Source organism: Phocoena sinus, chromosome 16 (assembly GCF_008692025.1).
Source record: "Phocoena sinus isolate mPhoSin1 chromosome 16, mPhoSin1.pri, whole genome shotgun sequence".
NCBI classification, from domain to species: domain Eukaryota; kingdom Metazoa; phylum Chordata; class Mammalia; order Artiodactyla; family Phocoenidae; genus Phocoena; species Phocoena sinus.
This window is the reverse complement of record NC_045778.1, coordinates 38,117,842-38,135,502: the sequence shown is the minus strand read 5'-3', so window position 1 is coordinate 38,135,502 and position 17,661 is coordinate 38,117,842. Positions and strand designations below refer to the sequence as shown.

Below are 17,661 nucleotides of genomic sequence, written 5' to 3'. Positions count from 1 at the left end.
TGAGCCAGGACTGGAACCGGGTCTGCCTAGAACCACAAGTGCAAGACTGGTACTGCTGGCTACAAGGCCAAGGCTGGTCCAAGGTGTGTGCAGAGGTGGCACGAGCTCCGCCCAGGTCTCATCTTTCAGGCTCAAGCACGTTCTCTCAGCAGCTGAAGATGCTGGCAGCTTTCCAGAATCCCTCAGCTAAAGAGAGTACCTGGCCAAAGGTCATGTCCTCATCCCAGTGGCCGTCCGTACCCAACAACTGGTCAGAGAAGGAAGGGCCAGACCTTTTGCCTCCACTCAGGTCAAGTCTGAGCTCCCGTGGGATCAACCGAGGCCTTGCTGAGTCTGCACTTCTCGCTGGGCCCAGTCCAATGACCCACACTCCCAATGAACTTGCTGCACGCACATCTCTGGCTCAACGTTGGCTTTCTGGGGAGCCTGACCTGAAAGGGTGTCTTATGACCCAGAGTCCCGCATGAAGTAAGGACTAGGTGGGTCCTTACGTGGAAAAAATCTCCAAAGGAACGAGTGAGAGAATACATGAATTTTTAGATGTCGGGAGCCCAAATGGACCAGAGTAAGACCAAGACCAACATTTTCTCAGCGTAATTCTGTGCTAATTCCAGTTATCCAAAAGAGGACCTGATTTTTTTTTTTTACTACCTACTTTTTTTTTATAACCATTGTAAACATTTTACACATATTAACCAGTATAATCCTTACAGTTGGGCAAGGGTAGTTGTACTACTCTAATTTAGAGATGGAAAAAAAAGGGGTCCCAGAGATAAGAATCTCATCAAAGATGGGTAAGTGGCAGAGCCCAGGACTGAAGTTAAGCTCTGTGCTCACCTTTGGGAGCAATGATAGGACTGCAGTGGTGAAGCCTGGAAAGCAGCCCTGGATACCAGTTCTCACACCGCTGCATCAAACAGGATTAGTCAAAGTCAGGAACAAACAAGATAAACAAGAACCCTACAACCGTGGGACTTAAAATCCAGTGGGGGAAGACACATCAACTAATAAACTATCACAGACTGTGAAATGTGTTGAGAGAAAAAAAAACAGGTTGATGATAATAAGGCAGAGAGAAACTTGGAGGGGACACTATTTTAGACAGACCCTGAGACTTGAAGGATGGAAATGGGCAGTCATGCAGAAGCTGGGAGAAGAAATTTCAGGGAACGGGAACATCCAGCTCAGAGCCTAGAGGCAGGAAGGGCAGGTTTGGGGAGTAGAAGAGAGGTCAGTGTGGCTGGTGAAGCTGCAAAGTAGGTGTGCTCAGATCCTGGGGGCCTTAGATGTCTTCATTTTCCTGTGAAGCCTCCCGTGTACATGTAAAAATAAAATCTGTACACATTTCTCCTGTCAATCTGTCTTCTGTCCACTGAATTCTCAGGCCTAGCTGGAGACTCTAAGAGGGTAGAGGAAGTTTTGCTTCTCCTGCGGTATGTTATACTGAAGAGACTCAGTGAATACACAGCATGTTTTGTACATATTCTCTTTTTTTACACAAACCGCATATTCGTATAGTTACTGGTCTGTATCTAGTTTTCTCCCTTAATAGGCCATCTAGCAGACCCTTCCAAATCACTTTTTATAGAGTTGTCTCACTTTTATTAAACGGTGCAGACCATTCCCTTGCATGGATGTACAACAACTTATTAGACCGACCCCCTATTGACTCAGGTTGTTTTCAAATGTTTTGACATCACAAGTGATGCTACAGTGACCAGCCTTATACACATGTCACTTGGGACACATGAGTAAATCTTTAGGTTGAATTCCTAGAAGTAGAACTGCAGGTCAAGGATGTGGACATTTTAAATTGTGATCTAGTGCCAGCCTGCCCTCCTGCAAGGTGACACTAATTTACATTCCCAGCAGCATTGCTGCAGGGTGTTTATGTCCCCTATGCCAAGCCACTGAAGCGTTTTTCTTATGCCTTTGTATGGAGGATGCTTCGTCCTCACATTCACATGCTCACATGCGGGGCCCAAGCGCAGTCCAGGCCTATGTACCTCCCAAACCTCTCCCCTCCCCGTGATGCCGCCCCCTCACCCAAACTCTGTGGTGCCAAGAGCAGGGGCTGCAGCATCTTTCCATGATCTCCTGATGTTTTCCCTTGGGGAGAATTAAGTAACAACCAGAATAAACGAAACCACAAGAAAAATGTCTGGTGAGAGCTGGGTTTATAGCTTAAAAATGGATTCTGCTAGGAAAGAGTGGCATTCTAAAAACTGGAAAATGAATCCAAGTGAACTATTCCCTGCTCTTCCATTTAAATTAGCCCTGAGAGGGCTCCACCCCCAAGTTTAATCATGATTAAGAATTCCCTCCTGCCATGATTCTATCACTTTAAAAAGAGTGGAACTTCAGCTTGATAAGTAGAAGTTTTTAGGATCAGCTAGATGGTATAGTATCATTCCTGATGGGTGAATAACCAAGTACATGGCCACACCTGGTTCTGCGTATGATAAGGAACAGGTTGTCTGGAAATCCAAAACTGCCAGAGCTCAAGTTAGAGGGACAAGAGTTGGCTGGGACACTCTGTGGAAGCCCACGCGAGCACATTCTCCGAGAGGCAGCCCTCAGTGTGCAAAAGGGGGAGGCCAACTGGAGGCTCCCTGAAGATTTTTTCCAGCATTACTAGTCTGCAATTGAGTACAATGCTCTAATTTTATAGGTAGAAGAAGCGAGATTCAGAGCTGCCATGTGAAGTACCCAGTAAGAGAGCTAACGTGTACATTCTCTTATACTTGTGCGAAAAACCTACTGCAAAGAAAGCTTCAACCGTGCTCACATGTGTCACGCTTCCCTTTCCATACGTCTGCTCACCTAGACCTTGTTATCAATACATTCTGTTACAGTGGTGTATGGAATGAGTATTCTCTTATCTCAAAAAACAGTACAGATCGCTGAGAAAAAGTTAAGTATCAAAAAGGAGAGAGACTATTTCAATTCCGTTTGTGCTGGCTACCTATGAATTCGGGCATCTACTTTTTCCCTATTGATCACTTTTAGATGGAGCATTCAGTCACACTAGTAAGCAAAGAAGTGTATATTAAAACAATAAGGAGATATTATTTTTATATGTCAGTTTGGCAGATCTGAGAAGAAATATAACACTTGGATCTCTTGATGGCAGCTCGTATTTTCAGGTGGAGACAAGGAGCAGGGATGCCCCCTGCCTGCCTGCGTGTGCCACTTGCACAGCCAGCCTGCCAACAGCCAAGCCTCCACCCTTTCTCTGCTGGCTCAGGGGAGACCAAACGGAAAAGGATCGAAACTGCACCAGTATAATGTGAAAAGGATTACAAGTCCTGAACTGTTCAAAGCGCAGTGTGGAGCATTAGCTGCATTTAGAAGCTGCACTCAGTGACTGAAGCTGAAGCATGCTTCTAGCCAGGGCAGCTCCGTATATCGTGAAACCCAGACTTGTGGATCTCAGCATTTATTTGAAAAGTGAGTATGCATGAGAATCACCCAGGCAGCTTGTTAAAGTTCATCTTCCCAGGTTACATCCCCAGTTGTTCTGATTCAGCAAGTGCAGAATGGGCCCTGGAATTTGCATTTTAATAGGCAGCCCAGATGATTCTCATGCAGACAATCTGAAAACCATACTTAGACACTGATCCGTGGACACCAGCGAGGCTATGAAAGATGAGGTCCCATCACATGCAGGCACATTGCTATAACTCATCCATTTGCTCATGCTTTCATTTAATAGATACATACTGAATGTTTGGCCTGTGCCTCCACACAAACATAAAGGGAGGGAAAACACATCTTGTGGTGCGCACGGTCTAACAGGAAGGAGAGAAGAATACCAACTGTCCTGGGACAGCATGGGGTTGGGGGGAAACACAAGCATTCTCAGGGCACAGAGGAGAGTGCCTGCCCCAGACAGCCTCCGGGGAGGGGCGGGCAGGTGACATCAGAGAAGTGGGTCCCAAGGACGTGACCCCAAGGCTGAGGTTGGGTGTTGAGATGATGAAAACAGAGGAGAAACTTGGCAAGGTACAAAGTCTTGAGCCAGTTGGACATGTTTAGAGATTATAAGTCGTTCTGTATAATTAGAGTAAAAAGGCAGGTGTGTGTGTGTGAACACACTCGCGCACTCATGTAAGGGTAAGGGAAGCAAGCCCAGGGAAGCACAGGGCCAGCTCAGAGTGGCCCTGTGCACAAAGTATGCCAAAGAGCGTCTCAGAAGGTGTTCAGTAGGGATGACATGCGCAGCTCTGCATTCTAGAAAGTTACTTGTGGCGACTCACCCAGGGGGGGAAGTTACTACGTGCAAAGGTTAACACAGTTCTTTGCCTTCTACAAATGACTTCAGCTAAAAATACCTAGGAAGGGCTTGATGCTGCTCCCTGCTGTTCAGAGCAAAATTATCTCCCTGTGAGCTGATTTCATTTCTAACAAGGTCAAACTAATATTTTACATTGAGTTTGTATAAAAAAAAATGTTTAGTTTTTCATGTAATTAAAAAGAACAGCAACAGTAAAAAACAACTCCCATGTGAGTTCTAACTCTGGACTGGGCCTGGAAGCACATTTTTTTAAGTGGAGACTCACTTCACTTCTGTGAGCAGCTCTGTGGAAGGGGGGACAAGGGACCGTCCCCAACCACGCAGTGGCTGACACAAGCCCACAGTTAACATACATTAAATAAACCACTCCTCATGTCAAATGGAGCTGTTTGCAGAGAAATGTGTTCATGGTTCTGGGAATCATTAATCAATGACGCAAAAGTAGCACAGAATAATTACCATCCCAGGTATCGCTACAGGCGATCAGAGCTCCAATGTTCTCGCAAAGAAATGAGTTAAGCTGCTGCCATTCCCAGCTCCAGGTCTGCCTGCTTCCCCCAGGGGCCTCTGTGGGGACAAGCCATCCAGAAGTCTGGAAGGAGATGTGCCCCAGAGTCTCCTGGGCTGCATCGGCAAAGACCATGAAAGCAAACACTTCTGAGACGGCAGGGGAGGAGGAGCCAGGGCTCGCCACGGGCTGCCTGCCCACTTTACGTGATGGCCACTTGAAGGCAGGAGGTCCGCGCTTTCTGAGCCTGGGCGCACACCCACCACGTACACCCTGCTGTGGGTGTGCTTTCACTTAGAAAAAGCACAAGACCTAAAAGGTCTTATGGAGACTTCTTAATTAGGGGAATTCTCAGCTTACAACAATACTTGCCTCAAAATGTTTCAACACAAGCAGAAAATATTAGTCTGGGGAAATGCAGAAAATAACCACCTACTTGCACACCCACACACACACACACACACACACACACACACCCACCCACCCACACACACACACCCCTGCCACGGTCAAACCCTCTATATGTTTGCTTAAACACGTTCATGGTTCTAGGGTCAGTGCAACAATCCTCCCTTCCTCGACTTCCAGTTCCTGTCCTCGACAGTAAGTAGAATGACCAAGGATTAAGGAGCTGGGGCTAAGTCATGTGCAGGCAGGCAGGCTGGCACGTGCGTGTCACGCTATGTCCTGGCAGAGACGCCGTGCACGGTGAAGAACCTGGAGGCCTGCCTGCCTGAGGCGGCATTAACCAGAACCTTTGCAGAGGAAGCAGAGGGGTCCTGGAGCCAACATGTCCAAGGCCAATACAGGAAGGTTGCTGAAGAACAGGGTGGTGGAGAGTTTATGTAACTTGCCCAACATAGTAGGCTAGGAGCTAGGAAAAAGAGGGAAAAACACACAAACTTGGAGTAAGACAGAGCTGAGATGAAATACGAGCAATTCCAGTTAGCAGCCTCTCTAGGCTTTGGTTTTGCCATGTTTAAGTTGAAAATGATAAAGCCTCCTTCACAGGGCCCATGGTGAGACTCGATGAGATGTATGAAAAGCACCCAAAGCAAGTGCTCCAGATATAATAGTAATAATAATATCACTATTATTAATAATATCGATATTATCAATATTGATAATATCAATATTATTAATAATAATAGTAATAATAATATCACTATTATTCTGCCAATAATAGTGATAAACAAAGAGCAGAATGAGGCTCTCCATCCAGTCTGAGCACTTGCCCTGTGCCAAGCTGCCCTCCTGGGCATGAATTGTTGGCATCTTCTTCCTTGGTGGTGGTGGATTTTCAAGGCAGCCAGGCCTGCTCCGCCATACCTTACCTGCTCCCAGAGGGGCTCCCCCAATGAACAAGGTATGCCCAAGGCATGCCACCCCTCAGGCCAGTTCCCGAGGTTCTCGAGAGCAGACCCATGTCACTGCGGTGGGCAGGCTGCCCACGCCTGGAGCCCCTACATTGCAGCAAGGCACACTGGAGCGGGGGGCTCCCCATGGACGGTCCATTGATAAAGCTGTGTTCTCCAGTTCAGCAAATCTTTCCAGAGCACAGATACTACGAGTCAGGGAAGGGAGAGACAAGAATGAATTCCAGCCTGTCCCTGCCTTTAAAGGCATCACAGGAAGACTCAAGAATAATTACAGAGCCGTGTGACGAGGAAGATGCTGGCAGCAGAGTGAGCAGAGGGCTGTGGGCGGCCCATCGCTATGAGTGCTCTGGGGACGGACACATCAGCACAGGCTCACCCAGGAGGGGGCCTCTGGTTGCAGGGGAGTGGTGAATGGGTGGGCGTGAGGCTGCAATGATCTGGCTAGTAGAGGTGTGGGCAGTGGAGGGGGCCACGTCACAGGGCCCGCTCCACAATGAGCTCTGCAGCCCAGACCCGACTCAGCCCACTCTTCCAGCCCGTGGATGTCCCTGAGTTCCCAGGCCTGCTTCCCTATGCTCCTCTCTGCCTCAGGCTTTAAATTCAGGGGACTCACCACACGTCAATCAAGGCCCCAAACCCAGCAACTTCCTTCTTTCCCACAAAATGCTGTATTTTGTAGTGGACAGAGAACCCTAGATGGGCCCCATCCCAGCTGGTCGGGTTTCTCATGGGCTCTACTCTGAACCTCTGTCACGTCCTCCACCATCTCAGCAGGAAACAGACCCACTCAGACCTGGATTCTCCCACTTTGTCCAAGCTCAACACTTGCCCAACCTCCACAGTTCCTGGCTTCACAGGCTCCCAGGTGCATCCTGGAAGCCCTGGAAGCCGGCTGGGGCTGGGTTTAAACAGGAACGTTTCCTCATTTGCACTGACAGACCCTTTCCCACTTCCTCAGGGCCATGGCTTAGGTACCAGGGTTCATACCCCACTCCTCCCTCCTTCTTGGAGAGAACAAATGCTAAGGTACCATTAAAAGAGCCACAGGGCTTCCCTGGTGGCGCAGTGGTTGAGAGTCTGCCTGCCAATGCAGGGGACGCGGGTTCGTGCCCCGGTCTGGGAGGATCCCACATGCCGCGGAGCGGCTGGGTCCGTGAGCCATGGCCTCTGGGCCTGCGCGTCCGGAGCCTGTGCTCCACAACAGTGAGAGCCCCGCCTACCGCAAAAAAAAAAAAAAAAGAGCCACAATCACAGTGATAAGAGCAGATACAAGCCACCGAGAGCTCCTCTGCACTGATTTGGGGCAAAGACACGCAGTGTAGGTGGGATTGGGACCAGGCTAGAGCCTCTGTCCACCTAGCCTCCTGGGAGCCTGTCCCCATGTGACCCTGGCCAGTCTCCTAGACCTGCTTCTTCAGGGAGCAGGTGTGTCTTGTTCCAGTGACCTTGTAGGAACTCAGGCTGAATTGGAAAAGAATCTCTCTCACAGTTTACCGTGAAGTCAGAGGGAACAAGCACAACCCAACGAAATGGATCAAAACAACTCATGCAAAGAACCAATGTCTTGATAATGTCAAGAATCGCCTGGCCTTGCCCTGCCTAGTCCCTTTGTGCCCCTCCCCCCAACCTCGTGTGGCCCCTCCCGGCAGGTAAGGGGACACCAAGCACTAAGATCCTGCCTCAGACCCTGCTGCGTTTCACATGCTCCTGTCTGCACAGCCTGGAGTCCCTGCCACCACAGTGAGCCACATGTGGCATTCTGACAGCTTCCTGCTGTGTGACATGCAGATCCAGAAGGACTGAAGTTTAAGTACGAGGCAGGGGAAAACGAGAGAACAGCCGCTCCCTGCTCCTGACCTGCCTCTCAGAGGCTGGGAAAGTCAGTCACCTGTGGGCTTCAGGCTCTGGCTCCCCCAACAAGACCCCGGAGTGAAGTGTTGCTGGGTGGGACAGTTAGCAAAAATAAGACTCTCAGAGACCAGGACAAGTACCAAAGGCAAGAACCTGCTGCACAGGCCATGCTGGGACTAGCTCTGGCTGTGACTGTAAACTCCAGACCTCGCCCTCAGCCCAGCCCAGGGAGGACTGGAGCCACCTGGCTGGTCTTGGCAAACACATGGGAGTCAGGCCATCTGCAGAAGCCCTTCTTGGAAGGCGGGGCACGGATTAGGTGACATGTGGACCCTCAGTGATACCAGATGTGGCAGGCAGTATTTGGGGACAAAGATGTCCCCCAAGAGCCTCATCCCTGGTTATCCCATCATATACTAACCTAGGTGCTGCTTGAAGGGCTTGAAATTATTTTTCATTCCAGATGAAATTAAGGTTGCAAATCAGTGGACCTTAAAATAGGGAGATTATCCTGGGTTATCTGGTGGGTCCAATTCCCATGAGACCTTAGCAGCAGAAGAGTTGGTGGGAGAGATTCAATGGAAGAGGGAGGCAGAGGGGAGATGAGGGGGAGGGATGAGGCAAAAGCAGCTCAGAGAGATCTGTAGTGTGAGAAGGCTACTGCAGCTGGCCTTGAAGAGGCAGGAAGAGAGCCACAGGCAAGGCACGTGGGTGGCCTCTAGAAGCAGAGAACGACCTCTGGTTGACAGCCAGCCAAGAACCGGGAACTCAGTCCCACGGAAGCGGGGAACTGAATTCTGCCAACACCTGAATGAGCTTGGAAATGGCTTCATCCCCAGAGCCTCTAGAAAGAAACGCAGCCCTGCCAACACCTCGGTTTCAGCCCTGTGAGACTCTAAGCGGAGAACCAGCTGAGCCATGTTGTGCTCAGACTTTTGAGATAATAAATGTGTGCTGCTTTAAGTCACCAAGGTTTTGGTAATTTGTTATGGCAGCAGTGTAAAATTAATACACCAAATAAAACCAAAGCATTGCCATTGCTCTCTTCTTATCAAAAGGATGAAAAGAGCCAATATGGAGACAATATATAACCCAGTATTTCTTTACCCTATCAGGAAAGTAGGAAGGGATGGCTGGGGTTTGGTTTTAATCTGTTTAATATGCATCTATCATATCAGGATTACTCACCTTGACACTATAGGCGTCTGGGACTGAACAATTATTTTCTGCTCTTCTGAGCATTGTAGGATGTGAAGTAGCATCCCTGGCCTCTGCCCACTAGATGCCAGTAGCAACCCCTCCCCACCAAGTCATGACAACTAAAAATGTCTCCAGACGTTGGCAAATGTCCCCGGGGGGGGGGGGGGGGCCGGGTAAAGCTGCCCCCTGCTGAGAATCACTGCTTTACATGATCCTTTAAGGGCATAAGGCAAAGAAACGTTTTAAGAGTAAGAAAGCATTGATCTCTTAGCTGTTTTCAATTGACTAGGCATTTAGTAAATATCCATTTACCTATATGAACATATATGATATGTTCAAACCGTTATCAGCTGTTAGTACTCGGCAGCTGGATACTGTGGCTATGTATACACACATATATAAATATATATGTATATGTTACATGTTATGTTTTATATCCATTTTTTAAACTTTCACACATTAGACTACACTACTTCCATAATCAAAATAAAATGAACGTGACTATAATAAATCTTCATTCATCGGTGTTTGCAGAAAGGCTTCTCCAGGCATGCCTGAGGTTAGGCGCCTGGGGGTCCCTCCATGAAGGAGCATCAGCAGAGTGAGAGGCAGAAGGTGAAGTGGTGAAGGTTAGCCTGTATGTCAGGAGCAAGGGCAGGTGGAGATGCAGTGGGCAGTAGAGACAGGGATGAGGGAGAGACCAGCTCTCCGGGTTTCAGATTGGGGACCAGTCATGATGGGCTTTGGAGAGTCAGCTGCTAGGAGTCTAGCGTGCAGAGCACCACAGACAGACAAACCAGCATGAGCAAAGGCATGGTGGTGAGGTGTGATGGGGACTTGCAAATGTGCTCTCTGGCTGAAAGCTGTGGGTTCAGCATGTTCAAGGACCTTGTTGTTCCAGGATTGTTTTGATTGAACTGCTACCCAAATCTGAAAGCCGCTAAACGCTCGGCAGAAATTCTAGTCACCCATTTGGCCAATGCACTTCAAGCCAGCCCTTTTACCCAACCCCTGGAAGGAGTAAATCCCAGTTTGACACCCTCCAGGAGTCTCTGCAAAGAATCTGCCCCTGGAAAGGACATGCTTCGGCTTCTGCACGTTGCTCACACCCATCACAAGCTCTCGGAGCTTGTCACTTGCTCCTGGATACCCAGGCTGCTTACTCAGTGGCCCGTAGTTCAGCTCCACTCTCCTCCACCCTGCAGCCAGACTAGCCCTCAGCTCTCATGCATTCATCTCTGGGTAGCCCCTGCATGTCTTGCCAGCCCCGCCCTGCCTGCTCCTCTGTTTTGCTGGGGCATCTTCTTCACTTACATCCCATACAGAAGAGTTGATGGAAGAGACAGATGGAAGTCTACCCAGCCCTTAAACCACTCAACCTTCGGAAAGGGAAGAGAATTAGTCTTTAATGAGCCACCTCATGTGTGCTGGGTGCTATGCTAGTCACTTTGCTTCCATTATCCCATTTAAGCCTTATGAGAGTTTTGTGAAATGGTTGCCGTGCACTCCATATTAAAGATGAGAATAACTAACTGAGGCTCATGAAGGTTAGGTAGCAGGCCATTTAATATGTGGCCAAGCTGGGAGTTTTAGCTCAGGTCCGTTTTACTTTAAGACATGTGCTTCATCTTCCATACTTTCTTAGCCTTGTGTAAGAGGGCCCTTCCCTGTTCCTGTACTTCAGGGGGACCCCCTGACCCTCTTCCAGTCATACCCAGGGGACATGCATGCACGCCAAGAGCCTGGGCTCCCACAATCCAGCTCCAGGCATCCGCAACAATGGATTTCCCTGCTAACTGGTCCAGCCTGCCTCCTGGCTGTGCATACTGTATCTCCAGGTCCACCCTTCTGAGGGCTGAAGGTGCCACAAGTGTGCTCCCTCTAGGCCTGAGTGGTGGCCAAGGGGAGCTGGTTTCAAGGTGAGGAGTGTGGGGGCAGCTGGGACATATGGGTCAGGTGTCCAAACACATCCACCAGGGCCCCTCACTCAGGCATGGGATGGATCCCTCAAGTGGTCAGGCTGTGAGCAGGGGGCCAAGGTGCTGAACTACAAGAAGGTCAAGAATTCTAAATTTGAAACTGGCCCCCCAGGTCATTATAAAGGTCAATATAGGACATTAGAACATATTTCATTTAAGAGTTTATTAGCTTGATTTATATTTTCTAAACAGTTTCATGCAAGATGTGTGGGCATTTGCACCCTTGCTCTGGGCCCATAAATTCAGAAGCATGCCGTCGCTTTTGCTCATTGATTTTTTTATGGTGAATGGAGATATCACCTCCCATGTGAGTGCAGAAAGCTTAGTTCTCTCATGTCTGATAATCTTTAAAGAATAATCACGATGGGCTGTGTTACCTTTTCATGATCAAGAAGCTCTTGTAAAATGACTTGTCTCTCCCGACACAGTTCCAAGAAATCTTCAGAGTGCAGGCTTTCGTGTAAGGCGGGGAAGAAGGTCAGCTGGGTGCAGTCTACTGCCTCATCTCTCTCGCTCTCAGCTTCCTTTGGTGTCACTTCATCTGCAGCAGTAAAAAGGGACATGTGGTTTGTGCAGGAGCCACCTGGAGTCACGAGGGACAGTGCACAGCCTGGGCTCGAGTCCCTGGGAGGAACTGCAAGGTTTCAGGGCAGCCGTGAATGATGTGGATCCCAGCGTGTCCCTCACTGTTTCTGAAAGTGGACACACCCCTCTGACCCTATCATGTGGTGAACACACCTGCAGGTTGATTCACTCGGGAAGATGTACCCGGGCCTGGCTGCTCTGCAGCTCTCCAGTGACCACAGGGGATGTTTCAGATTCACCTTCATTAATCAGTAAAGCAATTTCCTGGAGGGTCGCAGAGGGTCACCCAAGATTTGCTTTTTCTGAACTTCACTTTATTCACTTTTTGTTTTCTTTTTTTTTTTGGCCACACCAGGCGGCATGCCGGGATCTTAGTTCCCTGAGCAGGGATCAAACCCACGCCCCCTGCAGTGGAAGTGCAGAGTCTTAACCTCTGGACCGCCAGGGAGGTCCCCTGTTCACTCTTTCAAGAGTGGGTTTTTTTTCCCTAATTATGGAAATACTATCTTCTTAATGTAAAAAACTTGGAAAACCCATGAAATTGTGAGAAATTAAAAATGAGAAATAAAACAAGTATCACCCGTGCGCCCAGAGAGAGTGCTAATAACAACAGCTCTGTTTAGTGAGCACCTTCTCTGTGCTGGATATTTGAATGACATTTTTCATCCAGTCCTACCTAGGTTGTAGAGTCCATTCCATCCTCATTTTGCAAATGAAGAAACTGACAAAGGCTTTATTTTGCTCAAGGGCATACGGCTACTAAGAACTAGAGGCCGAATCTGAACCAAGTCCCTCTGAGTCCAGAGGCTGATCTTTTTATCTCTAGGCTGTTTGTCCTCCCTGGCCACAATTTGGCTTAATTCTGACATGACATCTTCTTTGTACATACATGTATATGTACACACATAACGTCATTTCTGACATGGTAAGAATTATACTGAATTTATAGTTTTTCTTTTCTAACTGTTTTGCTCAAGATTACACCATGAGCACTTTCCCATTCCATTAAAAGTTCTTAGAAAGCAACTTAAGTGGCTGTAATAATCTATTGTGTGACTCTTCCATAATTACCCAACTCACCTCTTCTTTTTTTTTTTTTTTTTTTTTTTTTGCGGTACGCGGGCCCCACTGCTGTGGCCTCTCCCGTCGCGGAGCACAGGCTCCGGATGCACAGGCCCAGCGACCATGGCCCACGGGCCCAGCCGCTCCGCGGCACGCGGGATCCTCCCGGACCGGGGCCCGAGCCCGTGCCCCCTGCATCGGCAGGCGGACTCTCATCCACTGCGCCACCAGGGAAGCCCCACCTCTTGTTTTTTAGAGATACAACTAGTTTCTATTTCTACACTACCAAAATCCACTGTGCTGCAATCATTTGTGTGCACATCTAGACTTATTTCCAAAGGATGCACTCCTGTGCATGTGCCTTTGGGTGCCAGCTAAGTACACACCTGTGTGGATCTCTAGATTTTTCTCCTCCCCCCTGTCCTGGGTGTCCACCTGCGTGGAGCAGCACATGGCTGAAAGGTCAGGGTGCTACTGGACATCTTCTTTGTGGCAAGATGCTCATCTCTTTGACCTCCTCCCCGCCTGGGAACCTCACACTTGGATGAATGTAAGTGCCTGCTGCTCACAGCAACATCCATCAGAGGCTTTTCCTCAGGCAGAGAAAACACTGTGTAGATACAGGCACCCAGGAAGGCATGCTGAAGAATCACAGCCCTTTCTTCTTTGACTGAGCTCCCTACTGGGAGTTGGGGGTCCATGCTGGAAACATGGAGGAGGCCTGGGATCATAGGTGACCAGAGGCCCTGCATATAGGGGACGAGGGGACTTAGCAGCCCATGGCCCTAGGCCACATAAAATCAAACACCTGCTTTCTACCACTGTACCCTCTGCAGCCACCCATTTTGAGAAGGGAGAGCAGGCAGATTCTCCTTCTGATCTTAGGGTTATGGGGCTTGGGATGGAAAGAAGAGAAGCCAAAATATGAGTGTTACACTGTCATCCCAAGTCCCAAGTGGGACTCCCCAAATCAGCCTGGGGTCAGAGCTCAAGATCCTCACTTCTGGGCTTTGTTACTACAGACTGACAAGACAGCAAGCTCCACGCAAAATCCAGTGCTAAGGCACTAAATGAGACAAGTCTGATCAGCTCTAGGAAGCTGTCACTTGGTTAAGGATATGATATAAGCTGCAGCCTAGGATACAGTGAAACTCACAGACAGAGAGTGTCTGAAACAAAAGGCAGAGTCTTTGGCAGAAACACAAAATCTGAAATATAATGTATGTGTCTGTGTGTGTGTTTGGTATGTATTTGATGTGTTCGGGCCAAAATGACCTCTGAAAATAAACTAGATTTTTGGCATATCAACTCAACCAAATTCCTCCATGAGTATTACACAAAGGGTAAGCATAAACATCAACAATGATTCAAAGTGCTTTTTTAAATTGGAGAAATAACAATGACCATCATATCTGTCATCTTCACAATCAGAGAACTCAGTGTTAAGTATTAAATATCTATCCCATCCAATTTTGCTCTAAAATATTTTCCTATTTTCCTCCTAGGTGTTTTGGGTCACATACTGAACATGTATTAGTATTTGGGGGGGCACTTTTGAGGTTTCCCTCGTATAGCAAACTGACAGGATAGTTTCCCTGAAAAAAATTATTACTGTTGCAACCTAAATACAAAATTCTTCCCCCAGTGGAGTGTTCAGGTCTGGAATGGGTCCCTCTTCATTCTGGAGAGCAGAGTGATGAAAGGCCTTGCACTCCCTACTCTAGACTTGCAGCATTTTCTTCCCACAATATATTAACTTCATATCTTTAAGGAGATGTTAAATAAAACCAAGAATTGGTTTAACTGTTAAATAAAAATACAGATAAATTGAATACCTTGGTTTTCAGCATTTAACTGAGAAATATCACCATTTCTGTCCTGACTTTCCTGAAATAAAACCAGAGAAAAGAGAAATTAAATCCTGGATACCTATGGGCCCCACCCCCCCATTCCACAGATTCACAAACACATACACACACATGCATATGGCTCCTTCAAATCACTCATACACTCAAGACTCAAAGGCAAGGGGAGCAAAATGCCAAATCCTAAAGGACCACAATAAAATGCAAGTATTAATGTTCCTGAGTCAAAGGGGAAAAAACCCACAATCTTCCATTAAGTAGGATTTACAGTAATTACCAAAGATTATGTCAAATGGGAGTAGAGAGTATCCTGGCTGTCTGTGGTATGGGCCACCCTGGAGAGGGGACCAGGGACAGGGTCTGGGGCTGGACAGCCCAAGAGACCAGAGTCTAGGTTCCACAGCCAGCCTTCGTCCTTGACATCAGCACCACGGGCAGGCTTATTTTTCCTGCCTCCATTTCCTAAGAAATGTATTGAGGGAAAAATACTATATATCACCAGATGTTTACAGACAATACACTCAAAACTAAAACGTCTACTGAATAAATGAAATATAATTTTTTCATTAGGTTTTATAAAGGATTTAATGTGGGTAAAAGATTCTGAGGTTACAGACTAGAGAAGAAGCCCAACATTGTAACTCAGGATGAATGCAGAAGGAAATGTCTTGCGTTCCAGGGTCTGGAAAGGCTGCTTTTCAGAACATCTTAAAGCAGAATTGTTCAATGAGGACATGAAATGCTATTAACAGATTCTTCTGTATCCACTACCAAGCCAAGGACGGTTCCTCATCATTTAAAAGGCAAAAATGTAAGTTTGACAGAGAGTCCAAGCTTCATTACAGCAAACACCTGGGGACTGTCCAGATTCCGTTGCCTGGGAATCCAATGCAGCTTCAGTGTCATTTGGACGAAGCGGGTCACTGGCTCAAGCTTGCAGAAATAGCTGAGTTCAAGATATTTCCATTGTAAGACTTGATATGGGATTTGCTTGCACAGTAATACCCATAGAAGGGCTGGCTATGACTGCTCTATGACACATAACTTGTACAAGAGACAGTGCCCATCACGTGGCTCTTTTCAAACGCTGGCATCCAGACCATTCTAATGGACTTTTATGGATGTCAGCGTGGTACTGGGTCAGTGGTGTATATATGAACCACTCACTCACTTATTTTTTGCATTCATTCAGGCTGTAGTTATAGCATCCCTTCTATGTACCTGGGGAGTTAGTGATTCTTTCCTTCTGTTAAACAGCACCAAGAATGCATTACAGCACTCCTACAGTGAACTGCACGCATTATCTCTCCTATCTGTCCATGCCAAAGCACTCCTGATGGAAACAACATCAGATGGAAAAGCTAAGGAGACACCTCCCTAGACACTGCCTGACTGGAAGCATCCTGTCTTGTTGCATCTAATTCTTACCTTGAGCCTTTCTCGACTCAGGGCCTCCAGCGGAGACAAGCGTCTGATACGTTTCCTCATGCGAGCTGGTCCTTCTCTCCAGTCCAGTTCCCACCGGGAGCAGGGTGTGGCTTCTGCCATCTGACGCCACAAGCCCAGCTCCCCAAAAAGCTGCTCCTGGATCCTGGCCCAGGCGTTGGCTGCCTTGGTTTTGCCACATCTCCGCCTCTGAGAAGCAGAAGTACAGCGTCACCTCTGGACACATCGCCTCACCAGCCTGGCCCCAAACCTCCTGGGGTGAACAGACCAAGCCCCCCATAATTGCCTGAGGAAAATCACCTCTATAGGCAGCTCCAAGCACCTTCAGGGTGTACTCTCTGGAGCTAGGACCAGGCCAGGAGAAGAAATCAGTTTTTCAGCTTTGAGACCATTTAATTCAGCTTCAAGGAGAAAAAAAACCCTCTGCCCTTTGGCCCACAGAGCCTCGTGACTGCTGGGTGCTGTGCAGAAAGTAACAGGTCCCAAAGGTCCCCATGCTATTCATCAGAGAACTGGACGGCTATTTGGTAGAATGGACACAGAACCTCACCACAGCCCCTACCCTTCAAAATGATGCTGAAAGCCCTCCTTCCAGTGTCTGGACTGGAAGTGTGGTGAGAATGTTCAAAGAAGCTAAAACCTTTGATGTTAATCAAAATTATCCTTCCTAATATCTATGAAATCCTCATAGTTTGCATACATAGCACTTGACTGTTATACCTTCTGCTAGAGTATAACTCAAACCTTTTACAAAATACATCGACACCCCTAAATTGCTTTTGTATGCCACATTGAAGTTTCCTACATCATCTATCAAGGAAACATTTCAATTCAGTTTGGACAGCAGAATCAACTTTGTCTGCAGGGTGAACTTTTCCAACTATTCAAATATTTGATGGTATGTGCCCTACATTTTAATTTTTCAGAAAACTGAAAGGTGAAAGTGCTAAGGACAAGAAGCACAGACCTCACAAAAGTAACATAAAGAGAAAAGAAACTCATTGTCATGTACGAGGCTGAGCCTCTCACCTGCTCTATCTCGTTTCCTCTACACAATGACACCGTAAGTGAGTCTTGGAACTTGTAAGTACTTTCTATTATCCTCATGAAGGAACCAAGTCTAGGAGAGGAGAAGTGACTTCCCCAAGGACCAACAGGTGACCAAGCTAAGACTGAAACCCAGCCTGTCTAATTCCAGAGCCTTCACTTTAGCCTGCGTGCTTGATTCCTTTCCTAGGGCCCTGGTATCACTTCATTAAGTCGTGATTTCTGCCAGTATTACTTCAAAGACTGGCAGACTTAGATCTAGACCATTTTGAATGGGAAAATCGTTCTCAGAACCTGAAAATTCTCACAAAAACATGAGAGATGGTATAGTTCTAAGTACTTGGTCTTTGGTGTCAGATGAACCTGGGCTGCCACAATGTTTCTGCTCTTCACTAGCAGTTTAATCTGAAGGAGACTTAACATCCTCATCAGTCAAATTCAG

General features: G+C 47.6%; 1 protein-coding gene across 6 annotated transcripts in view; it reads right to left on the bottom strand.

Annotated features, from left to right (window-relative positions):
- WDFY4 (WDFY family member 4) overlaps nucleotides 1–17,661 on the bottom strand; it is a 277,338-nt gene that overhangs the window by 82,811 nt on the left and 176,866 nt on the right. For all 6 annotated transcript variants that reach the window (XR_004346205.1, XM_032608330.1, XM_032608326.1 and 3 more), the window contains 3 exons: nucleotides 16,155–16,361; nucleotides 14,697–14,748; nucleotides 11,592–11,755 (listed from right to left, as the gene is read on the bottom strand). Coding sequence is in view for 5 of the 6 variants with exons in the window: in XM_032608330.1 (XP_032464221.1) it covers nucleotides 11,592–11,755; nucleotides 14,697–14,748; nucleotides 16,155–16,361 (423 nt within the window). In the remaining variant the exon portion in view is untranslated. The remainder of the gene's footprint in view (nucleotides 1–11,591; nucleotides 11,756–14,696; nucleotides 14,749–16,154; nucleotides 16,362–17,661) is intronic.